The sequence below is a fragment of the Suillus paluster genome, assembly GCF_016628075.1.
Source record: "Suillus paluster strain FC165 chromosome Unknown EDB91scaffold_9, whole genome shotgun sequence".
In the NCBI taxonomy this organism is placed as follows: Eukaryota; Fungi; Basidiomycota; class Agaricomycetes; order Boletales; family Suillaceae; genus Suillus; species Suillus paluster.
This window is the reverse complement of record NW_024537569.1, coordinates 205,256-227,630: the sequence shown is the minus strand read 5'-3', so window position 1 is coordinate 227,630 and position 22,375 is coordinate 205,256. Positions and strand designations below refer to the sequence as shown.

General features: G+C 48.5%; 9 protein-coding genes across 9 annotated transcripts; 3 read left to right on the top strand and 6 right to left on the bottom strand.

Moving 5' to 3' along the window:
- Positions 1-820: 820 nt before the first annotated feature.
- EDB91DRAFT_1048033 (thaumatin) lies at positions 821-2,096 on the top strand (the record flags this gene model as incomplete). Its single annotated transcript, XM_041313363.1, has 10 exons — positions 821-922; positions 1,039-1,079; positions 1,128-1,164; positions 1,215-1,247; positions 1,299-1,397; positions 1,449-1,512; positions 1,564-1,656; positions 1,711-1,800; positions 1,851-1,934; positions 1,990-2,096. 10 exons carry the CDS (start codon positions 821-823, stop codon positions 2,094-2,096), a joined length of 750 nt encoding a protein of 249 aa, XP_041180634.1.
- Positions 2,097-3,185: 1,089 nt separating this feature from the next.
- Positions 3,186-3,756, bottom strand: EDB91DRAFT_873539 (uncharacterized protein). The gene is made up of 3 exons (XM_041328675.1): positions 3,489-3,756; positions 3,356-3,430; positions 3,186-3,300 (listed from the first exon to the last, which is right to left on the bottom strand). The coding sequence occupies exons 1-3, from the start codon at positions 3,639-3,641 to the stop codon at positions 3,241-3,243; spliced, it is 288 nt and encodes a 95-aa protein (XP_041180633.1). The 5' UTR covers positions 3,642-3,756; the 3' UTR covers positions 3,186-3,240.
- A 2,258-nt stretch (positions 3,757-6,014) lies between these two features.
- EDB91DRAFT_1079296 (uncharacterized protein) lies at positions 6,015-7,895 on the bottom strand (the record flags this gene model as incomplete). Its single annotated transcript, XM_041315112.1, has 9 exons — positions 6,015-6,055; positions 6,098-6,119; positions 6,177-6,215; positions 6,266-6,396; positions 6,484-6,946; positions 7,103-7,175; positions 7,409-7,575; positions 7,665-7,814; positions 7,866-7,895. The coding sequence occupies 9 exons, from the start codon at positions 7,893-7,895 to the stop codon at positions 6,015-6,017; spliced, it is 1,116 nt and encodes a 371-aa protein (XP_041180632.1).
- Positions 7,896-8,285: 390 nt separating this feature from the next.
- On the top strand, positions 8,286-9,557 carry EDB91DRAFT_1047982 (glycosyltransferase family 32 protein; the record flags this gene model as incomplete). The annotated part of the gene is made up of 2 exons (XM_041313359.1): positions 8,286-9,039; positions 9,091-9,557. The coding sequence occupies 2 exons, from the start codon at positions 8,286-8,288 to the stop codon at positions 9,555-9,557; spliced, it is 1,221 nt and encodes a 406-aa protein (XP_041180631.1).
- An 805-nt stretch (positions 9,558-10,362) lies between these two features.
- EDB91DRAFT_1344869 (uncharacterized protein) lies at positions 10,363-12,571 on the bottom strand. The gene is made up of 6 exons (XM_041325821.1): positions 12,545-12,571; positions 12,370-12,482; positions 11,925-12,325; positions 11,616-11,868; positions 10,771-11,565; positions 10,363-10,713 (listed from the first exon to the last, which is right to left on the bottom strand). Exons 2-6 carry the CDS (start codon positions 12,475-12,477, stop codon positions 10,666-10,668), a joined length of 1,605 nt encoding a protein of 534 aa, XP_041180630.1. The 5' UTR covers positions 12,478-12,482; positions 12,545-12,571; the 3' UTR covers positions 10,363-10,665.
- A 67-nt stretch (positions 12,572-12,638) lies between these two features.
- Positions 12,639-14,821, top strand: EDB91DRAFT_1113282 (uncharacterized protein). The gene is made up of 6 exons (XM_041317843.1): positions 12,639-13,012; positions 13,067-13,493; positions 13,541-13,644; positions 13,696-13,795; positions 13,846-14,162; positions 14,221-14,821. Exons 1-6 carry the CDS (start codon positions 12,665-12,667, stop codon positions 14,473-14,475), a joined length of 1,551 nt encoding a protein of 516 aa, XP_041180629.1. The 5' UTR covers positions 12,639-12,664; the 3' UTR covers positions 14,476-14,821.
- Positions 14,822-14,885: 64 nt separating this feature from the next.
- On the bottom strand, positions 14,886-16,869 carry EDB91DRAFT_1218677 (uncharacterized protein). Its single transcript, XM_041320867.1, has 8 exons — positions 16,644-16,869; positions 16,514-16,572; positions 16,321-16,445; positions 16,140-16,257; positions 15,851-16,089; positions 15,360-15,793; positions 15,112-15,308; positions 14,886-15,057 (listed from the first exon to the last, which is right to left on the bottom strand). Exons 1-8 carry the CDS (start codon positions 16,742-16,744, stop codon positions 15,002-15,004), a joined length of 1,329 nt encoding a protein of 442 aa, XP_041180628.1. The 5' UTR covers positions 16,745-16,869; the 3' UTR covers positions 14,886-15,001.
- Positions 16,870-18,073: 1,204 nt separating this feature from the next.
- On the bottom strand, positions 18,074-19,874 carry EDB91DRAFT_1245016 (uncharacterized protein; the record flags this gene model as incomplete). The annotated part of the gene is made up of 2 exons (XM_041322483.1): positions 18,074-19,648; positions 19,704-19,874. The coding sequence occupies 2 exons, from the start codon at positions 19,872-19,874 to the stop codon at positions 18,074-18,076; spliced, it is 1,746 nt and encodes a 581-aa protein (XP_041180627.1).
- A 662-nt stretch (positions 19,875-20,536) lies between these two features.
- On the bottom strand, positions 20,537-22,372 carry EDB91DRAFT_1245015 (uncharacterized protein; the record flags this gene model as incomplete). The annotated part of the gene is made up of 2 exons (XM_041322482.1): positions 20,537-21,982; positions 22,037-22,372. 2 exons carry the CDS (start codon positions 22,370-22,372, stop codon positions 20,537-20,539), a joined length of 1,782 nt encoding a protein of 593 aa, XP_041180626.1.
- Between the last annotated feature and the right edge of the window lie 3 nt (positions 22,373-22,375).

Genomic DNA, 22,375 nt, shown 5'->3' with positions numbered 1-22,375 from the left:
CTGAGAATGCTTCTGCGACTCAAATGGAACCTGGTTGCAGTGGGAAGGAGCGTTTGCATACCTCGGGCGGTTTGCCGGTGGGATGTTGGTTTGATGCTAGTGTCCATACCCTCGCCGGTGAACTGACTACTGCTTGCGCATTGGGTGTAAAGTGTACCTTCGTTGCCGCTGCACCCAAATCTTTGTGACAGTATCTGGCAAGCTTGGCGACATATGGAGAGGGTGGAATAAGATGGAGAAGGGAGTATCTATTCGTGAGGAAGTGGGGCGAACAGAGCGGTGGGGCAAAATAGGTTGCCAATTGCACATAGGGCGGAAGAGCCGGACGAGCGAACGGGGCGAAACCCTGAGATCCCCGATGTCTTCCTCGTCACGATTTTTATTCTTCGTTGTGGAAATGGACCTGAAATTTTGATTATGATTATCTGGTATGTATTCCAGCATGCGTGATGACACTGCTGTGACTAATTTGGGTACTAAAAGTAGCAGTAAAAGGAATCGGGAGCGAGTTTTGAAAAATCGCACTGCCAACACACTGTAGCCGAGCCGAGTCGCGCGCCCCATCGTGCGGCCGTGCCGTTGTGGACGAATCAGGCAGCGCAAAGGAAAGGACACCCGTTACCCGTAATATCAAGTCGGCATCGACAACGACATTTGAGAATTGAGCAGCACTTTGTTTGGGACGCAGTACGCGACCAGAATTCGTCTTCCCGTCGGCGCTTGAAAGCAGATTCTGAAGCGCTGGCTAAATAGTATAAAAGGGGCGGTTGGGGGCATGGTGAAGGTATCTTCATACTTTGGTTCAATTGCGGATTGTATCATGAAATATCTTCTTGCAGTGTCTTCCCTCGCTCTGGCATTGGGAGCGCTTGCTCAGCGCACCATTAATGTGCACAATGCGTGTCCTTTCACCATTTGGTATGTCCGGGACCGTATCCTTCCTCGTATTTAGCATTGATGATGAAGACACAATTGCAGGCCTGCAGTATGCTTCTACCCGTGCTGGTGCCGACGTATATTTACTTATGAGCTGATTAGATGTTCACAGGCTCTGGCACATTGCCTAGTCACACGACTGGGTAGGCATTTCACACCCACCACTTGAACTTGAGCTGAACGTCAACCAGCTGGGAGGCTACAGAAGGTACTGCAGTCACCTTCCAAGTACGTATAATGTTCCATCGGTCTTGACCTGTCTGACTGACTGACAACAGGTCCCAAGCGGCTGGACTGCTGGACGAATCTGGGTTGGTTGCACTACAACCACCATCGTTTCTCGCCCCTTCATATTATAATAGGGACGGCGTGACTGTGACTTCAGCACCAACCCCGGCCCGAATTCTTGCCTTGACGGTGGTTGCAATGGAGGATTGGTGTGCAGCACCGGCACCGGCACGGTAAACATGTCTGCTGTAGACCATTCAGTGTTCTGACGGCTTGGCTATCAGGGTGTCCCTCCTGCCACTCTTGCTGAATTCACATTGGGTTCAGGAGGTGTTGATTACTATGACGGTGCGTGTGAGCTGAGCTGAAGTCGTCAGTCAGGCTAACTCACTATCACAGTGTCTCTTGTCGATGGGTATAATTTGCCCGTCAGTATCACAAATAATGTCGGGTGTGGGGTTCCAAGTTGCCCCGTGGACCTGGGACCTAACTGTGAGTAAAACGCACTCTGACAGGTCAAATTCCTGATGGACCTTCCACGCTCAGGTCCAGCACCACTCAAAGGCCCTTACGACTCTACCGGCTTCCCTGTCGGGTGCAAAAGTGCGTGCGAGGCTAACCTCGATGGTAATCCATGTCAGAGTTCTCTCCTGTATAATCATGCAGATACTTATCCAAACTTCTAGCAAACTCTCGTAACTGCTGCACTGGCCAGTATAACACGCATGCTACATGTCCTTCCTCAGGCGTTGAGTATTACAGCTACTTCAGTAAGTGGTTATCTTACTTTCGCTCGTCTGCACATGACCAGTTGCCCATATGCAGAGGATAATTGCCCCAACGCATACGCTTATGCATACGATGACACGACTTCTCTATTCACCTGCAGCTCTTCTCTCAACGCTGTGTTTACAATTACCTTTTGCCCGTGAGGAAAGAGGTATTATTACTGTTAACGGCAAGAATTTGGTTTTATTATTTCTGTATGAGCACAAATGTGTTCTACATATTTAACTCTGACATTAGATTGTCATGAGTACTAGTTTGCGAATGCAGTGTTTTCCGAGGAAGGTTCAATAAACCCACGTCGATGTCGGAGAACATTGATCTGATCAGTAAGGTAACGTATATTCTATACGGTATTTCCTGAAAATCCACTCTGGTCGACATCGAGCTGGCCTCCCTCTTCCGTCCCGAGTTCGAGTTCATCGCTAACTCGCTCCAAGCTGATACGAAGACTATCACACGTGGTCGTACAGACAGTGGATCCTCGCGTATTTCAAGCTCTGGAGTCATGAACTCGACTTCGTGGGAGCATGCTTGAAAATTATGTGCGGGATGACGCTGCATGGCATCGCAGATTCTTCGTCATCTTTCAATCTGGAGTACGGAACGGGGATGAGGACAGAGACGAGATCATTCGGTGGGAGCTTGTGTGGGTTTAAATTTGAGAAGTGATGTACTGCTGGGGTAACGAAGCTGTTCAACAAGTTCGTAAAGGAACGGATCACCATAGCGCTGGATAATACATTTGCATGGAGATACCTGCGCGGTCTGCTTGATCCCTATTCCGAGCTGCAAGCATTCGCGATGCCTTATTCTCTGCCCCCAGCCTCCTTTCGATACACCCTCTGAAGTCGTTGGTCTGGAGATTCCCCTTCGTCGAAAAACGCACAATTATCCCGCGTCGCTGCTATGGAATTCTGATATTTACGAGGCGGCAGTGGGTGATGACCTGATTAAAGCCACTGAGGTGGGATACGTACCTCACGGACTTGGCAAACAACTGACCTATCGTAGCTTTGAAATCGAAGACCAAGCCAGCTGGTGACGGCTAACAAGCTCACCTTAACACATTATCATCAATTATCCATACGCGGTTATGGTTAATTTTGTATCTCCTTCGCCGATCAGGAAAACGCAGTAGATAGTGGTTGCAGTGACGTCAGCTGATGCCATCATGTAGTCTACATACTTATTTTATAGGCTTTTCATATTCGACTTCGTTCACTCATAAGTCATATTTTCAAGTCAATGTCGGTCTCGTTCGATTCACCACTACATAGTATACATTGCTCAAGAGGCAGTTGAAATTTGTCTGGCAAGAGCAACCATAGCGATCAACTCAGCAAGTAACTAGGAACAGTGTCATGAATAACAGCATCAATACGAAGGCAGAAACATGACTTACTCTCGCGACGTGCCAATTCCTCGGGATTTTGCTTGTTCTTAGGATAGCACATCCCACCGCAACGCTATTACAAAGCATAAATTTAGGTGAGGGTGAGTCATGATGTTGAATCCTGGATGCAAAGCAAACTCACATAGTTATAGCCGCAGTTTCCAGAGCAGCACTCAGAGCCTAGGTGGCAAGCCGCGTAATCGGCACCACATTCCCTACTGAAAACAGCTGGTGTTGCACTGACACACATAGATGCTGTCAAAGCAGCCACGACGACGAGGAAGGAGAAACGCATTGGTCAATGTACGAGGTGATATGGGATCTGTCTGAGGGGCTCTCTGAGGTTGGGCACGGAAACAAGATGACTTGCTTTTATGTCCTGAAAACCTCGCTAAACATTTTGGGAATGAACAAAGGATGGGGTGATAGTAATCGATCGTCGGCTGTGACTGGCATGAGACATGAGGCTAACAGCGCCACTACAATTGTCAGCGCTGGTGTTTCCTACTAGTACTTAAGTACTTAGTATGAAAGTGCCCACTAGTACTTCGGACGCCGTCACAGTAATCAGAAAACTGAACTGGAATAGTGTTAGACCTACAGCTCGGGTCCGATTAGGTTCAGCGTAACGCACAGTGCAACTAAGTTGGACTCTTCAAGCTTCGTTGAGTTGCCGCCGAGTTTGCATAGGGATAAAAATCTACAACGTTGTGCGCGACGTGCGTCCAGTGTTTCCACATACTAGACTTGGTGCCACCGTTGGTAGCTCTTAAGGTTGGCGAACTGTTTCGCGTTTGTTTGTTGGCATTGAAAACAGAAGGTTGTGCCAAACTACAACAAACACTAGCTATAGCGGCCTATTGATTGGTAAGTAGTCTAAGCTTTTTCCAAGCGGCTCCTTTTTCCTCTCCCTCGAATCAAGACGAGTCTGATTCCTCGTTCTTCGTTGTGGGAATAGACGCAGAATTATCATCATATGTAATTGCCATGATGCGTGACCGGTCTTATGGTTCCAGATCTCCCAGCCTCGATTATTACTTACGATCATAGAGTACGTCCGTGTTCGTGGAAAATGAGGTATATGTTGTCTCTCAATCAATCTGTACTGAGTTAGGCTGGATCCAACCTCCGTCTTCTAGGAACTCTGAGTCGCAAGGTTCGTAGTACTTAGTCACTGCCGAGAAATCTGCTGATCTGGAATAATCCAGTATGCAATGGACAAACAATACTCGCAAGCGAAATCAAGAAATGTCGTAAATTCAGATGCTGACTCCTTGGATCAGCCAATGCGGCTAAGATCCTCCAACTCTTCGCCGTATTGGCTGATCCAAGCACAACACCCACGCCTTAACGTGGAATTCGGACAGATTCGTTATTAAGCCGTGGTACGTACCTACATGCTCGATTGGGGGGATTGTTTGACCCAGGTACTGACCAAGTGATATCGACAGGCGACTCGATTTGAAAGTGCATGCTAATACGGCGCCGATCACGAAGGGTATTCAGACGAGTCAATACATGGGATTTAATGTAAGTCTATCTGTGAGATAGGGTCTCATTTGAATATCACCTCTTTTCAGAGTGAGATGAAGCACCGGATCAGAGTTTCTTTGTAAATGCAAATACTAACGGTTAGACAATTGTGACAGTATCGGTGTTACTCAAACCTATCAACTAACGTGAACACAGTTTCCTGCACTGATCATCCCATTTCTTGCCATGCACGGACATTGTCATATTCAGAGGACAAGTGGACTAGCCAGACTGCTCATGGGTGGCTGCTGCACTATGCATCCCACCCCCTCAACTCCTCAGTCTCTCGACTCCCGAACCCTCTCTGAGGCTGAATCTGGAACCTCCCGCCACACCACCGGATTGGACTACTTCGCGGTCAATATTGTCGAGTGTCTTTAGGATTGGTTGCGCTGCCAGATTAGGGTGAGTGTTATTCGTTGTCAGCGACCTCAGATGTACAATGAATAAATCTGCTGCGCAGCGCAGCAAGTTTTTCGTGATAATTAAGATCATGGGGAAGCATTTCGGAAGTCCGCAAGTATGTGGGCGCGCTCAGTGATTAGCCGTCCTAATCAAATCCCAACCGTGACTGCTAAATTCTCGACCATAGCCTCAAGTAATAAGTAGAACTCGCGCGTAGGAGTTCGCGTCAGCTGATGCCGATCAGACAAGCAGTTCGGGTCCGGTTAGGTCTCGGACCAGCCCAAGACCAGCCTGATCATGGTCACAAGGTATGCAAGTACTTAGCTTAAGTCGGACTAGTTGTCTTCAAGCTTCAAGGTCCAGTTGCCGTCTAGTTTACATAGGGATCGGCTGGCTCGTCCCTCACTTCATTGTCCAGCTTATCAGACGCTGGCACTGAGTCAAGTTGGAGGCAAGTGCCAATGCCATAATGAAAGCCCAACGAGGCTTCTTATACGTACTTGATGACTGGCCAAGCTTTGACCGTTATCGCAGACTTCTTCAATTCATTCGCGAAACCGAGGCGCTCTAAGGATTATCGAGTGCCTTTAAGGTCGATTGCGCTGCATAGCCTTGGGTGAGTACGGTGTCGTTGGTTGAAGGTCGTGTTATGCATACAGGTAGCGGCATGACTTGTATCACAGCACGCGCAAAGCACAAACCGATTTCACGGGGTCGTGAAGATCACGATCTAGAGGTGAAATGATGAAATGACTAGCTGGTGCATCTCGCCTATGCAGACAATGGGTTCAAGTTATACAATGTTTTACACACGATCCGCAATGGGAGCGCCTAGCTAGTAATAAGTCATCCTTCCCAAGGCGTCAACATTAGCATTAAGTAGTCAGAATACCAATACATCGATGTTTTTCAGGTCTTCATAGAGGTCTCTCTGCCACAATGCGTTGTAAGCAAAGGGAACAAGGATAAGTTGCGACTTACTTTCAGCACCAGAATCCTTTTTTCATCGATCAAAGCCTCCGCCCCATCAAACAGCTCCTCACTAACGATCTCACTATACGCCAGTGCGGACCCCAGCGGTTCCGTAAACAGGTGCGAGATCGTCGTATCAACTTCGCCTTATACAAGTCGACCGCGCCATTCTGACTTATCTTCCGCGCCGTAATTACAAGCGATGTGTGGGTTAAAAAATCTGATACATAGCCGGCTAGATTCGTTTAACAAGGCAGAAGGGTTTTTGTTCATGGACTGGACTGTGCGGAAACCATAGGGTGAAAGGTCGCCCTCGTCCTCTCGAATCTTAAACCATGTCGTATGCTGTGGCCCCCAAATAGACCAAAGCAATTTGGGACCATTTAAGGTGGGTTGGCCATAAGTCTCGGAAAACGAGCTTTCAAGTTCCAGAATGGCACTACACAGGGCAAGGAAGCGATAGAGGTGCGAGTTATTTGGCTTCATGTCCCGATTAACGTAGACATCGATGGTTATAAGCTGATCGTTCGTAGTCGGATGAAATGAGCATGAAGGTTGGTGATGAGACTTTCGAGGATAGGGAAACGCAGAGCCAGGAGTTGGATTTTCTCTCGTAGACACTTCTTGGTATGAAAAGTCATCCACGAGAGAAGGTAAGGAGAGTTTCGCGGTGCATTGTGGGGGCTTTGACTGGAATAGATTTCCATGGTCCCGTAGAAGTCAAAGACGAGGAACTTATCCTCTGCAATGAAGGAGCAGTCGGTGATACCGTTGTCAAAGAAAAGAATGAACTGTGGCATAATCAGTTTCTAGCCGAGTCAACTTGTAACATTAACAATAATGTACCTGGTAGCCCTCCTTGGATTTCCAGTCCCACATTTGTAAGTAATCCCTGAACAGACCCCGGTTTATCACAACCCTGGAATATAACATACCAGTGTGGTTCCCAAGAATTTCAACCTTTAGACATCTACGGGATTGGAATATTTTGCAGTCAATGGTATCCTTGTCGAGGGCCTTCAGGATGGGTTACGCTGCGTCGGGGTGAGCGTCATTCGTTGTAAGCGACCGCAGATGAATATCGTATAAATGACTCACTGCCCGTGCAGTTGAGCTCGGGGATGGATCGAGCAAAAGAATATATACACTCACACGTCTTGTGAGGACGTAACTACAACAAGTAGATCTTGCGCAGCACAGAACGTGAAGTACTCGAACGTCCCTCCACTGATAGGGTGACTCCAGCAATATAGATCACCAGAATCAGACGCGGATGGCAGTCGTGAAGTGGATGCGGTTCCCCCCACTAACAAGCTGAACTATATATACCACCCACAGAGTCGTGAAAGGATCCTAACATCGTTAAAGGGAGCGTGCACTTCCTCTTATATTCAACGCGTTACCATACAGCGTCATGCTGTCTAAGTTGTCGGAGACGTGTAGCTGGTGGTACGCCCGTTTCGGATGTCCCCACTCGAATCATTTGGAAGTAACTGAGGCCGATGATGTATTGCAACATCTCCGAATCGTCGACAAGTGCTTTCAGCGTTTTATATGTCTATGGTGGATGAACCACACATCGACTCGGAGATGAATCATTTTTACTCACCTTTCGCACCCGTACTAGGTCGTACCCCATCGAGAATTGCCAAGATATAACACAAAAGCTCTAGGGGAAGTTGTTGTACCAGTATTGTAGCCCTCATTATGTGGCGCATCAGAAATTCTAGGACATGTTACCGCAAGAGGTCATGTGCTGTGTTGAAACCAAGAGGAGTTCCCGGTCAGATCTGCAGCGTAAGAGGATAGTAATATGAAAGCTGCAGTAAAGACTTGACAAATCAAATACAAATAGGATGGCATACACTTGGAGTGTTTCACGTGACGCGTACGACCTTGGCACACCAACACCCAACCAACAACTGCCAAATGACATCCAGTGGCAGCCTGAGAGCAAGTTGGGAAGTCGTTCCCATGTACGACTAATGGCACTGTACCTCGGCAGAAAGTGCACTTCTCCTGGCCCAATATGCGGTCCACAATATTCTTGAAGTTGGCGCTTCCGCTAACGTTCATCATATGCTACACGATATTCTACCTCTATGAGCCGCACGGGAGCATCGGTCTCGTATTCTATCAACGAGAATGGATACAGCGCGAAATACTCCCGCTATCTCCACTTGGAGGATGCTTTGAGCCCGAGCGAGTCAGTCCACTGTACAATATCAGTGACGCCGTGTATGGCGGGAAACGCTTTGAGGTTCAGGCAGGGATACCAACGCGGATGGGTATGGACTGCTACGAGTTTGCAGGAACGGTAAGGTTTGCAGAAGGGGAGTGGACGGAAGAAGAACGGTATATTCCACCAGAGGAGCGAGCGCAGTTTCACACATATTGGCGCGTCGATCTCGCGGCCCTCGGTGAGAGACAAGAGTACATGCTAAAGTCATTCTTCGCTACGCAAGATCTTCCCCGCTCTCGTCTAATACTCTGGTCGAATGGCGACCTATCACTCAATCCGGTCGTGCAAAAATATCTCGAGCTGTTCCCCGACTCCTTCACACTGCAAATAGTGGATATACCTAAATTAGCCAAAGGCACGGCAATGGAGGATCACCATTTGCTCAACCTCGAGGACAAGAAGGCATGGGTGGACGGGGACCTCGTCCGATTACTTGTCACCTGGACACATGGTGGTGCTTGGATAGACATGGATATGCTCCTAATTCGAGACCTTTCCCCATTACTTGAGCACGAGTTCGTAACGCAATGGGACTGTTACGGTAATCAAATAATACAGTCTCTTGCCTGCTTACTCACAATATCTACCACAGACAAGATTTACCAACCATTTAATGGCGCGCTCATGCATTTCCGCAAGCACTCGCCTTACCTCTGTGAAGCCTTCCATCTCATGGCACACAGCACTCCGCCACGTTCTCCAAGCACCGACTGGGGCTCAGTTCTTTACCTTCGGCTGTGGCGGCGCCTCCTTAACGAATCCATACCCCCCTTCAAAATTCTACCCTTCTGCTTCTCCGACCCTCTGGTGTGTCGTCTCGACAACAGAGCGCCAGACCCATTTGAGCCTGATCGCAGAGACGGGAAATGGACAGGCAGACCTGGGGAGGGGCTTGAGGAGGGCGGAGCGCTGGATAGGGCGCTAGGGAAAATATTTGCCGTGCATTTGCATAATCGCTGGGATAAGCTGTTTCCCAACGGTGGTTGGGTGGAGCGGCTGCTGTTGCGGCGACATGAGGAGGAAATGAAGAAGAAGGTGAAAATAGACGGTGAACTCTGATATTGTGAGTGCCTTGTTCCTGGGCAAGAATTGGCAGACACTGAATTTAATGACATCCGTGAACTCCTCTAGCACTTGGACGAATACTTCAAATGATGCAACATGTACACTATCTTATGATGATGCGCGGACATGACCTTACCAATCAAATATCTTAGAGTCGTGTCTTTCTTGCATTGAAATCGTTGTTTAATTGCATGTCCCAGATCATTATATGGTAATATACTATCGACGTCCTGTGCTCCGTCAGAGTCCAACACTCGTTTCTCGTGTACCTCATGCACTCCGTGATGATGCTTCCCGCTCGGTCTCTAGCCTACAGATCACTAGAATGGGGTGCCAGAGCGGTACAATTCGTTCACCACATAGGCAGCAGTCTACAGTGGGGATGAAGGTAACCTCACCGTCAGGCCTTGGTCTGTTGGATCTAGGGGAGACCCCTGCGTTTCTGAATCTGCAATGAATCTAATTACTTCTAGTGAAATATGCGACACGAATAGCTAGGCCCTGGAAAGCCCATCGTCCTCAACAACCAGACATCCCCAACGAAATTTATGCGCCAGCTGTTGCACCGAAGTGGACCCCGCACTTCACCTGTGATGGGTGAAACAATCTTATACTTACTTAGGTGCAGGCGTTCCATGGATGCGGTGCAGCATAAGTGGTGAAAATACCGTTTTTAACGTATGAGCATTCTCCAACATTACCTTTGTTTGAGTTTCAAATATCAATGTCGACCCTATCCTGTGCGGAACAGCCGAGAATGTCCGCACGGATCAGCAATGAAGTAGCTGATATTATGCTTGAAATCCGTCATCTAGGTTATCCGCTATCAATCAACAACACTACTTCGTGCGGCATAAATAGTAGTATTGCAGCACACCAATTCCACGAGGTCATAAAGATTACGGCCGAGAAGTGAAACAATGAAATGACAAAAAAACACTAGCCGGTCCGTCTTGCCTGGTACGCAGAATGGTTTATGCCTCGGAAAGCCCAATCCAACCATTGGGTACCTACATGATTACACAAGCGATCCGCAATGTGGAGCACCTAGCCAGTAACTGACGATCCCTCCCAAGGCGTCAACATTAGCATTACTAGGTAGTCAGAATACCAATGCTTCAATGTTTTTCAAGTCTCCATTATCGTCATTCTACCACAATTCGTTTTCAGCACTTAGCAGAGGGAGCCAGGATGAGTTGCGACTTACTTTCAGCAGCAGAATCCTACTTTCGTCCATCTTGGTCTCCGTCACGTCAAACAGCTCCTCGCTAACGAACTCACGATACGCCAGTGCAGACCCCAGCGGTTCCGTAAACGGGCGCAAGATCATCCTAGCAACCTCGCCTCGTACAAGTCGACCGCACCATTTTGACGTATCTTCCGCACCATAGTTCCAAGCGATGTGTGGATTGAAATCTCTGATACGTAGCTGACGAGGTGTACGTGACACGAAGTAAGTGCTTCTATCGATGGACTCCACAGTGCGGAAACCATAGAGTGAAGGTTCCCAGTTCTCATTCTCTCGAAAACGGAACCACGTCGTATGCTGTGGCCCCCACATCGACCAAAGTAACTTGGGACCACCCGAGGTTGATTGGCCATAAGTCCTGGAAAATAAACCTTCGAGTTCCAGAATGGCACTACACCGGGTGAAGAAACGATAGAGGTGCGAGTCTCTTGGATTCGTGTTCCGAGCGATGCGAACAACGATGCCTATGAGTTGATCGTTCGTACTCGGATGAAATGAGCATGAAGGTTGCTGGTGGAACTTTCGAGAATAGGGAAATATGGAACCAGGAGTGGGATTTTCGCTCGTAAACGCAGACGTATATGAAAAGTCACCCATGAGAGAAGGAAAGGAGAGTTTCGCGGTGCATTGTGGGGGCTTTGACTTGTCAGCAATGGAATATATTTCCATGGTCTTGGAGTCAACAATGACGAGGAACTTATCCTCCGCAATGAAGGAGCAGTCGTCGATACCGTCGTCAAACAAAAGAATGAACTGTGGCGTCATTTAGTTTCTAGCCGAGTTGACTTGCGAAGGTGATTTACCTGGTATTCGTTCGGGGATTTCCAGTCCCACATTTGCACACAGTCTACGACATTGGGCACGTTTCCGATAACATTCCGACATAGCATATTGATGTAGTTCCTGATGATTTGGACCTTCACATGACCACTGGGACCAGATATTCGGCGGCCAATATCAGCATTGTCGAGTGCTTTCAAAAATGGTCGCGCTGCGTCGGGGTGAGCGTCGTTTGTTGTCAGCGACCTCAAATGGATATCGTATGCACGACTTTGACTGCCCTCACAGTCTAGCCTGAGAATGAACCGCGCGGAAATAATGCAGACACTCACACATCCGGTGAATATGTCACAACAATAAGTAGATCTTGCGCAGCACAGAAAGTGAAGTCCGCCAAGGCCATTATGTCGATAGGCTGACTCCAATAATATAGATCACCAGAATCAGACGGGGATGGTAGTCGTGCAAAGTGGATGCAGTCCTCCCCAACCGAACCATATATACCACCCACAAACTCATATATGGAACCTGACATGAATGAGGGGAGCGTACACCTCTGTTTGTATCCAATGCGTTGCCATGCAGCATCATGCTGTCTGAGTTGTTTGCGACGTGTAGCTGGTGGTACGTCCGTTTCGGATATTCCCACTGGAATCATTTGGAAGTAGCTAAGGTCGATGACGTATTGCAGCGTCTCCGAATCGTCGACCATCGCTTTCAGCGCTTTGCATGTCTATGGCGAGTGAGTACAGTAAGATGAATAATTTGTTCACTTACCTTTCGTACCCGCACTAGGTCGTACGCGTCAAGAAATGCCAGTGTATGACACAAAAGCTCTGGTGGGAGCTGCACCAGTGTCCTGGTGCTCATTATTTGGCGCATCATAAATTCTACGACGTATTGCAACGAGTTAGATGTCAAGTACTCGGAACAAGGAGCAGGTAAAACCAACCTTACTTACTACTAAGTAAGCGGGCACTAGTAAGTCAGTATACAAAGGAAATAAAAGCGCACGTGGGATTCCATTTTTGGTGTGTGAAGTTAGACTTTTGCTCTGAGTGAAGAAGACAGAATGACAAGTACGAGATCGATGTCTTCCAACGGCGCCGCCATTACCAGGAATGACTCGAGGTCCCCAGTTCATGCCAGACCATTTTCTCCGTTCAATGCCATCGCAAATGTGGACGGTCGCTCATCCTTAGACAGTGAACGCAGTTCCACGTCTTCACCCATAGTTGGCGTCAATGGCCATTCCCGTGTCCCCATGGACGAGGAGGGCCTGGAACCGATGGAGAAGCTGAAGAGAGAACTCGAACGCGAGAGAGAGGAGAAAGAAAACCTTGCTGCACAGTACCGCAACCTACTAGCTAAACTCACGACGATGCGCACAAGCCTAGGCAATAAACTACAACAGGATGCTGTATGTTTCTATTGAGTGTCTATGATTTTTGGCGCCCTAATGAAATATGCATAGGAAGAACTCGATAGGAGGGAACAACTCGTCCAGCATCTTACAGCTCAGAATGACGATCTGGTTTCCACAATTGAGACTTTGAAAGCCGAGCTCATCGCATCTCATGAAGAAGCAGAACGCAATGCGAAGGAGCTAGATACAATTAGAAGCCGGGTCCTGAATGAGAATGCGCAGGAAAGCTCTTTACGCGAACGCGAGCTTCGGGAGACTCTGAGTGAGCTTGAGCGGTGTCGCCTTGAGCGCGGCGAATGGGAGCGCGCCTCAATGCAGGAGAAGATGTTGGGAGATGAAGCAAGATTGAACCTGGAGATGCTGAGGCGTGATCTGGAGACAGAACGCGAAGCTCGAGATCGAGAGTCAGTCGAATTGGCTGCGGCACAGGAGACTGCGACTAATTTGCAGTCAGTGCTAGAGGATTTCCAAGCATGTGAGCAATATTATGTATTCAACTTCCGCATGCTGAAACATTGGCAGCCAAGGAACACGAACTTTCACAAGCTGTAAAGGACTACAGATCTCAACTCGATGATGTCACAATGTCATTAGCCGAATTCAAGCGACGGGCTCTGAATGCGGAGGTTTGCCTCGCGTTGTGGTCGATAAGATAATCGAGCTTAAATATCAGACAGGCCCAGCTCGATGAGCTGAAAATTAATGCCTCGCGGACACAAGAGCTAGAACAAGACGTCAAGGAGAAGAATTTATTAATCGGAAAGCTGCGACATGAAGGTCTATTTTCATCACCACGCGTGGTTGCCTAATATCAATATTCTTTTCAGCCGTAATCATCAACGAGCACCTGATGGAAGCCCTCCGTAGACTTCGGCGCAACTCTTCCGACACGAACGTAGATCGGAGACTGGTCAACAATGTCCTTCTATCATTTCTTTCCACTCCGCGTGCCGATGCGAAACGCTTTGAAATGCTCACGCTCCTTGCATCTGTTCTGTCATGGACGGACGCAGAGCGTGAAAAAGCAGGCCTCCAGCGCTCCTTGATAACGGCTTCATCTGCCAATTCATTTTGGGGACGTCCGTCAAACGTCGGGTCGCCAAGTCAAAAGCTGGCCGATTTAGAAAAGACAGACGAGACCGAGGTAATACAACGATTTTAATTGCTGTAACCGCAAGCTCACCGACTCTTTTCTATTCTAGTCTTTTTCCCGCCTCTGGGTGGAATACCTGCTCACAGAAGCAAATCAGGGCGAAACGCCTGCTAGACCGCCACGCTCGAACGCCTCGGTCCCAAACAGTCCTTTGCATTCACCAAACACCCTCCTCTCCTCACCAACGGGGCTAAAAGGAACGCGGCGTCTGGTATCGTTCACGAGCGCCTCAGGCATGGCAAGCTCGCCAAGCTTGGTACTGCCGCCGTCCCGAAAGGGGAAGGAAAAGGAGGTCGTACCGTGACGTCTGCTGGTCGGACGTGTCGATGGATTCGTCGTTATCTGATTTTATTTCATTTTTGCACGCTCAGACACGTAGTGTAGTTTTTCGTATTTCATGTTATTCATAAGCACGCGCTGGCGATTTCTAGGTCTTTGTTGGGAAGCACACTGTGCCTATCTTGGGATCTCTAAACGATGTGAGCACGCGGCTTGCGGAGCCTGGAGGTTTCACAGCTGGGCGCTGAACGTTGAACGTTGAACCACAACCGACATACATAGGAGACTTCACAGATTGATTTTGCCTCGACAACGAAGCCGGATATTGACATGGTTCGAGGAACGCAAATGATTAGAAAAATCACGCGTAGATGATTGTCATTTCCGCGAAGTTAACTTTAGCTTCCAAGGACCAGGACAATATGGCTTCAACTTGAGGGGAACAATACGGGATTTATCATTGAAAATACTGATTGCGAAAATTACTGTAACTTATAAGAACAAGGGCACTTAAGTGCAAGTCTATTGCGAACAAATCAACCAAGGGAAGCTCAGTTTAATGCGAGAAGCATTTTGCGGGGATCCTCAATGTAGTCACGGACTTTCACTGCAAACACCGTCAACACGTCAGATGGGACCAAATGACAAGAAGAGTACGAACCTAGGAAGGTAACTGCCTCCCGACCATCGAGTAGTCTGTGGTCGTAGGTGAGGGCAACAACCATGATGGGTCGGATCACGATCTGGCCATTCACAACCACAGGCTTGTCCTTGATCGCGTGCATGCCGAGCACAGCAGACTGTGGCAAGTTAATGATAGGCGTTCCGTACAACGAGCCGAAGACGCCGCCATTGGAACTAGGGGCATGAAATAAGGCTTGGTTCGGGGTGGAGATCAAAAAAGCTTACATGGTGAAGGTGCCTCCTGCCATATCCTCGAGAGTCAACTTACCGTCTCTGGCCTTGGTACCCAGAGCGGCAATCTCCTTCTCGATTTCAACAAAGCCCATGCCTTCGGCATTCCTCACTACAGGAGTAACCAAACCCTTGGGAGTCGCAACAGCAACGCTGAGGTCGACATAATCATGGTAAACAATCTCGTCACCCTGAATGGACGCGTTTGCAGCAGGAATCTCCTTCAGTGCCAGCGCGCATGCACGGGCAAACGCGCTCATGAAGCCAAGCTTGACGTCATGTTCCTTGAGCACCTCATCCTTGTACTTCTTCCGCATCTCCATGAGAGAGGACATGTCGATCTCATTGAAGGTCGTGAGTGAAGCAGCAGCGTTTTGAGACTCCTTCAGACGCTCGGCAATGCGCAGGCGCATACGGTTCATCTTGACCTAATGGGCAGAGGTATATCAGTATCCTTGAAGGAGGTGTAGCAATGCTATGCTTACTCTCGTCTCACCCCGGTTGCCTGCTGCCTTTGGCGCGGGCGGGGGTGCTTTTGACGTATCTTCCTTCGGTTTCGAGGCCTGCTTCACCTCCTTCTTGGACTCTTTAGGTCCTTCGAGAGGGATACCACCACTCTGCTTGTCAGCACCTGAAGGTGTGCGAGGCTCCGGCGTAGTCTTGCCCAAGTGTTGGTCCTTAGGTTCTTCAGGGTCGGTCTTCTGTTCTTGAGGGGCGGGGGATGCTAGAGCCATATGAAAAAATGGCATGTCTCATAAAAGACACGAGACCTACCACCACCTTCGCCAGGTTCGATTCTGAAGAGGTCCTGGCCGACTGTGACAGTGTCATCTTCATTTGCGAGCAGCTCCACGATCTTCCCTGCTGTGGGCGCGTTAACAGAAACATCAATCTGCGAGATGGAAAATTAATGTGTTTGTTCGCGCAAGAGATGTGCAAATAAGTAGATGCTCGCCTTATCCGTCTCAATGGTTGCGACTTCCTCATCAACTTCGACGCTATCCCCAACCTGTTTTGACCATGACCGAAGAGTGCCTTCGGAGATGGATTCTGCCATCTGTGGCACTTTTACGGTCTCAGCTGCATGTCAACAGAGTGGGTGTGAATTATCATGTTCCGTTGTTTCTGAGATACGTCATGACACTGACCTTGGAGGAGACGTGATGAATGGAATTGTGCACGTCTCAATTGCGAGTCGGCGACTTTCCTAGACACAAAAGAAAGTAACCATCCGTCAGCTATGCTGCCAGCAGGAAAAAACAGCCAGAGAACGCGTACCATCCTTTCGACAACGACACAGTAGTGTCACGGTACTGGGCATTTCTGCTTGCGAGAAAAGCACGACTGCGAGCTGCAGCGATGACTCGTTTTGATAGCATGTTTTATGGGTTGGAATACAGGAGGAAATGTCTAGGAAATAAGAAAGGCATGTTCCATGGATCCTGGCCCAGTCACGGTGGTGTACGGAACAAATTGATGTATAATTAATATCACCACAGTGACGTTTCGCATGGCTGGGGCGCCGATCCTCAGCGTTTCTACTCTCAACTCACACATCCGCGTCGTTTTTTCAAGAGTTATCTAAGGTCTCCTCTTGTTTTCGCACCGATCCATGAGAAACAAGAGTCGGCTCCCTCAAGATTCCAAGCTCTGTCTCTCTGAGACGTCGGACTCAATACTAGACCCAGTACATTCCTGGTGCCTGAAAAAAGTCTTACATCCCTGGTTGGCAACAGAAAAAAAGACTAAAAACGAATTTAACGAACAGAGATGTGGAATGTAGCGTACACCTACAGTGTCTACGGGATATTTCAATCCGAAAACAAACGCATAGGGTCAGTCGTTCACCTTGTACAATTGAAAAGAGAACCACCTTAACCTAGCGGAGGTCGCTGAGCGCTGAGAACCAAGTATGTCACGACTTCAAATATAAATATGCTGTGAATACTTAATTATGTCTCCTCAGGAGAAACCAGGCGATGAACGCCAGACGTGGGTCGCAGCCGGCCGACTCAGCCTCAGACTATTCGGGTGTCATGATGAAGAATATGACGAGGACTACGCGAACAACTACTCATGCCGATAACGGTGAAGGAGATGACATGACTTTCTGTACTCATGACGGCTCAAACAATGACACCCACAACAGATGCTTATGGCTAGCTTTCATACATCTCGTTAGTACGAAAAGACCTGCAGTGCGGAGACCTGCTTACCTGTGGGCAGGCATTATCAGCGCTCATTTCGACAGAGCTTGACAGCCCTCCACCACAAGTAATGGATACGTTGCCTCGAATACACACACTTTGTGCAACAGCCAGCACCGACCCATTTTTAGGCTCAATAGAGGACCGATTTGAACCCTGCTCGTGCTGCATGATGTTACGCTTGTGTCGATCACAATTCGGAATCCCGCTACTGAGGCTGAGCCAACCTCAAAGCGGAGCCCATGTGCAGCACGAAGGTAGGCTTGGCGCGCTAAACGTGAACTGGTGGGCGGTTCCTTAATGTACCCCAGCCCGGCGCAAAGTACTCGAGGGCCTCGCAAGTGCAGCAGAACCTGTTTATCGGCACTTCCTTAGAGTCAAAGACCAAATGTTCCCCCTATCTGTGTCTTATGCTATTGATCGCCAGCGTCTCCCGTTTTTTACACTCGATGTAATAAGCTTTGGTTTCCGATGTTGGTACAAAATGAAAACTGGTATACACTATGCCACTTGCGAAGGGCTGGAGTGGCTTGACTGAGAAACAACTTGAATAAGATGAACGGGCGCAAAGCACAGAGAATCTGGAGTGGTATTGTCCGCGTTTTGGATCATTCTTCCTCCCGAGTCTGATGAGTCTAGTTCGTCAGAATGAGGCGTATATTCGCCCTCGCTTCCACTATCTTCTTCCTCACCCTCACCACCCCCATCAACATCGCCACCAACCTCGACAGATGGTTCTCGAAATTCTTCATCAACCCCTGCACCTGCAGTCATCTTCATTCCCTTCTCCTGCTCGCGGACCATGGAGAAAGATCTGACCAAACGCTGCACGACCTTCCACCTGGTAGAGTATTTTTTGAAGTCTGGATGATCATCGTAGTAACAATGGTCCCATGCCTCAATTGATTTCATTTTGGGTGCGATGGCTGAGATGAAAGCGGCAATCCTGGTTGGATGGCGAATAATTGGACAACCAAAATATGCCTCCGATAGTGCATTGTGTGAAAATCCCTGGTAAGGAACGGTAGGGGGTATGTCACGTCCATCTATCGTCGACCAGTTTATGAAAACGGCAACCGAGACTAGACGTGAGCAATGTTGCAACAGTGAGACGAAGGCATGTGGGGTGACATCATGACTCAAATTGTGGTATGCATCGAAGGATAAGTCTTCCAGGAGGGGCCACGCCTTAGCCATCTGCAAAAGGACAGCATCATCCAATCGCACACCACAGTACGCTTGGAAGGAGAGCTTCCGAAGATTGCGGAAGGCGAAGAGTGGCTGAAAGGTTGCGGCTCCGATTGAAGCATGGTGGTCCGTGCTCCAATCAGTGATGTAGAGCCACACTTCTTCCAGTGAGCTGTGCGCACATGGATCGGATAAACGGGAAATAAAAGCCGGTGGGACCAGTGTGAAATCCACGTCGTGAATAGTGATGACATAGGATAGTACTTTCGGAGCAATTGAGAGCTTCTCGAGAAAAGTGTATAAGAGCGCCAGATCCCCTTCACATGTTATCTCCAGTTCTTGTATTGCACAAAACCCATGATGCTGCAGGAGCCTTTGTGTATTCGGAGATATAGGTGTTGAAGGTAACGTGAATTTCAAAACTCGGAGTGAAGGCAGATTGGACAGGTGTAGTATGGCCGCCTCAGACAATCTTCCAGTTGTCACCGAGTGTAGATGAGACCAGCATTGCAATGCGGTCGATGTGTCTTCTAGTTCTAGTGATCCAAATGAATGAAAACTGAAATGCGAGACAGAAGGACACAGCATTGAAATAGACGACAAGATGGACTGCTCGGATAAACCAAAGGTAAGGTTACCCGGAAAGATATTAAGTTTCGTCAATTTTGGGGTCACAAACAACCAGACATATGGAAATGTCTCACTGGTAGTCTCATACCAATCAAGAGACGTCAAGTTGGGGAGTAAGGGAGGGGAGAAAGGAGGACAGCTGAGGGTACGCCAGGTTTCGGTACCGACCTCATGAACTGCTCTGTTGAGTGAACGGACACGGTGGTTGTATTTGCAAAAAATAGACCAGTCATCCAAGGTCATGGTTCTTTGAAATTCCTGGCAAATAGAATGAATTAGAACACTATCCAGTATAGGCCAAAGCTTTACTGACCAATTTTTGTGCGTTCATTTTCCATAGGCTTTGCGGGAGACATCTGATGAGTGGTGCAAGTCCACGCAGGTATTGCCACAAAAGGTCCAGTGCAGGTTCAGTGAATGACTTGCACGTCAAGGCAAGCGCCAGGAGTGTCTTATTTCTCGCGGAGAGCTCCATCCAAGCCATGTCGGTATAGCTATTGGCACAGACCAGCTGGAATATTTTCCACCGAAGCTCAGGTATCCCAATCATACAGCGAGTACACGCAGGCAACGAAGTCGGAACGTCGCTGTTTTTCTGTCCGCTGTGGGCCTCTTGATGTGAGTGGGTTTCCTGGTGAGAACCAACGCTATCTGCAGAATACTCGGCCTCCATAATTGCGGCAGCGGCACTTAGCAGCGAGCGCAAGATGATCGATGATCGATGATCAGCCGCACAGCCACCTCTGTGCGGCACTATCAGGAGAAAAATCTAAACAACATCAGGATATCATATTTCAACGTTGAAACTCTGACTTGCCTCCAACGCAAATAAGAAACGCGCACGCCTTGATTCTATTGTGTCTGCTACAGAAGATTAAACGTGTGTGTGGATCATATAGATATGCGTATTGTACACAGGTGAGTTTAGGCATGTGATGGTGCACACTGCAAAGGTCATATTGCAATTAGCAGAGTCCTGCTCTTGGTATGCTATAAGCCTTGGTTTCCGATGCTCGTACAAAGTGCAAACTGGTATAAACTATGCCACTTACGAAGACCTGAAGTGGCATGATTGAGAAACAATTTGATGAACGGGCGCAAAGCACCGAGGAGAATTCAGAACGTTACTATTGTCCGCGCTTTGAATCATTCCTCCCCCGAGTTTGATGAGGCTTGGTCAGAGTGATATCCGCCCTCGCTTCCACTATCTTCTTCCTCACCCTCACCACCCCCATCAACATCGCCACCAACCTCGACTTCATCAGCCCCTGTACATGTATTCAACTTCGTTCCCCTTTCCTGCTGACGGACCATGGAGAAAGACTTGATCAAACGCTGCACGAGCTTCCACCTGGTAGAGTATTTTTCGAAGTCTGGATGCTCCCCGTAGAAATCAGGGTCCCATGCCGCAGTTGATTCCACATTAGGTGCGATGGCTGAAATGAAAGCGGCAATCCTTGTTGGATGACGAATCCTTGGACTACCAAAGAATGCCGTCGATAGTGCATTGTGTGGAAATCCCTGGTAAGGAATGGCAGGGGGTATGTCACGTCCATCTATTGTCGACCAGTTTATGAAAACGGCAACCGAGACTAGACGTGGGCAATGTTGCAACAGCGAGACGAAGGCATGTGGGGTGACATTATGACTCAAATTGTGGTATGCATTGAAGTATAAGTCTTCCAGGAGGGGCCAGGCCTTCGCCATCTGCAAAAGGATGGTGTCGTTCAACTGCACATTACAGCATGCGTTGAATTGGAGCTTGCGAAGGTTCCGGAAGGTGAAGAGCGGTCGAAAGGCTGCCGCTCCGAATGAAGTGTTGTGATCCGCAAGTAGATCAATAATGTTGAACTGGACCTGCTCCAGTGAGCTGCGCGCACATGTATCAGATAAACGGGAAATCAAAGCCGGCAGGGCTGGTGTGGAATCCACTCCACGAGTGATATCACAGGTTATTACTTTTGGGGCAATGGAGAGCTTCTCGAAAAAAGTGCCTAAGAGTGCTGGACTCCCTTCACATGTTATGTCCAGTTCTTGTAACGCACAGAACACAGGACGCTGCAGGAGCTTTTGGGTATTTGCAGATATAGGCATTAGAGGTAATTTGAATTGCAGAACTCGGAGCGAAGGCAGAGTGGAGAGGTGTAGTATGGCAGCCTCAGAAATCCTTCTAGTTCTAACTGATTTTAGATGAGACCAGCTTTGCAGCGCAGTCGATGTGTCTCCTAGGCTTGATTCTCCGAATGAATGAAAACTGCAGTGCGAGACAGAAGGGCACAGCATTGAGATACACGACAAGACAGATTGTTCGGATGGACCAAAGGTAATCGTTGACGATGTGATACGGAATGTTGTCAATTTTGGGGTCGCAAACAACGAGGCATATAGGAATGTCTCGCTGGTGGTCTCATTCCAAGTAAGAGACATCAAGTTGGGGAGTAAGGGAAGGGAGAAGGGAGGGCAGCTGAGGGTACGCCAAATCTCGATATCCAGCCGAATCGCCGCATAGGGTCTTGTATGTAGTGAGCGGACACGGTGGTTGTATTTGCAAAATATAGACCAGTCATCGAAGGTCATGGCTCTTTGAAATTCCTAGCAAATGAATGAATTGGAATACTCTCGGGCGTGAGCCAGAGCTGGACTGACCAGTTTTCGTTCGGCCTTTTTCCATAGACTTTGCGGGAGACATCTGATAAGTGGTGCAAGCCCATCATTCAGGTTTTCCCACAAAAGGTCCAGCGCAGGTTCAGTAAATGACTTGCATGTCAGAGCAAGCGCCAGGAAGGTCTTATGTCCCGGAGAAAAGTCGTGGACCAACCGGAATATTTTCCACCGAAGCTCAGGTATCATAATCATGCAGCGAGTAGTAGATGCAGGTAATGAAGGAGTGTCCCTGTCCCGCTGTCCGCTGCGGGCCTCTTTCTGTGAGTAGTTTTCGCGTTGAGGATCAACGCTGTCTACCATAGAGTACTCGGCCTCCATACT

What these genes read in the sequence shown, in the direction of transcription:
- EDB91DRAFT_873539 (XM_041328675.1), bottom strand. Translation starts at nt 3,641, where the DNA reads ATGCGTTTCTCCTTCCTCGTCGTCGTGGCTGCTTTGACAGCATCTATG. An exon ending in GAAACTGCGGCTATAACTAT is followed by an intron (nt 3,431 to 3,488) that starts GTGAGTTTGCTT and finishes CCTAAATTTATG; the next exon opens with CTTTGTAATAGCGTTGCGGT. An exon ending in GGAATTGGCACGTCGCGAGA is followed by an intron (nt 3,301 to 3,355) that starts GTAAGTCATGTT and finishes CACTGTTCCTAG; the next exon opens with TTACTTGCTGAGTTGATCGC.
- EDB91DRAFT_1344869 (XM_041325821.1), bottom strand. Translation starts at nt 12,477, where the DNA reads ATGATGCGCCAAATAATGAGCACCAGGACACTGGTGCAGCTCCCACCA. An exon ending in AATCCCCGAACGAATACCAG is followed by an intron (nt 11,566 to 11,615) that starts GTAAATCACCTT and finishes ATGACGCCACAG; the next exon opens with TTCATTCTTTTGTTTGACGA. An exon ending in GTAGGATTCTGCTGCTGAAA is followed by an intron (nt 10,714 to 10,770) that starts GTAAGTCGCAAC and finishes GAATTGTGGTAG; the next exon opens with AATGACGATAATGGAGACTT.
- EDB91DRAFT_1113282 (XM_041317843.1), top strand. Translation starts at nt 12,665, where the DNA reads ATGACAAGTACGAGATCGATGTCTTCCAACGGCGCCGCCATTACCAGG. An exon ending in ATAAACTACAACAGGATGCT is followed by an intron (nt 13,013 to 13,066) that starts GTATGTTTCTAT and finishes AAATATGCATAG; the next exon opens with GAAGAACTCGATAGGAGGGA. An exon ending in GACGGGCTCTGAATGCGGAG is followed by an intron (nt 13,645 to 13,695) that starts GTTTGCCTCGCG and finishes AATATCAGACAG; the next exon opens with GCCCAGCTCGATGAGCTGAA.
- EDB91DRAFT_1218677 (XM_041320867.1), bottom strand. Translation starts at nt 16,744, where the DNA reads ATGCTATCAAAACGAGTCATCGCTGCAGCTCGCAGTCGTGCTTTTCTC. An exon ending in GTGTCGTTGTCGAAAGGATG is followed by an intron (nt 16,573 to 16,643) that starts GTACGCGTTCTC and finishes TTTTGTGTCTAG; the next exon opens with GAAAGTCGCCGACTCGCAAT. An exon ending in GGAGGCAGTTACCTTCCTAG is followed by an intron (nt 15,058 to 15,111) that starts GTTCGTACTCTT and finishes CGGTGTTTGCAG; the next exon opens with TGAAAGTCCGTGACTACATT.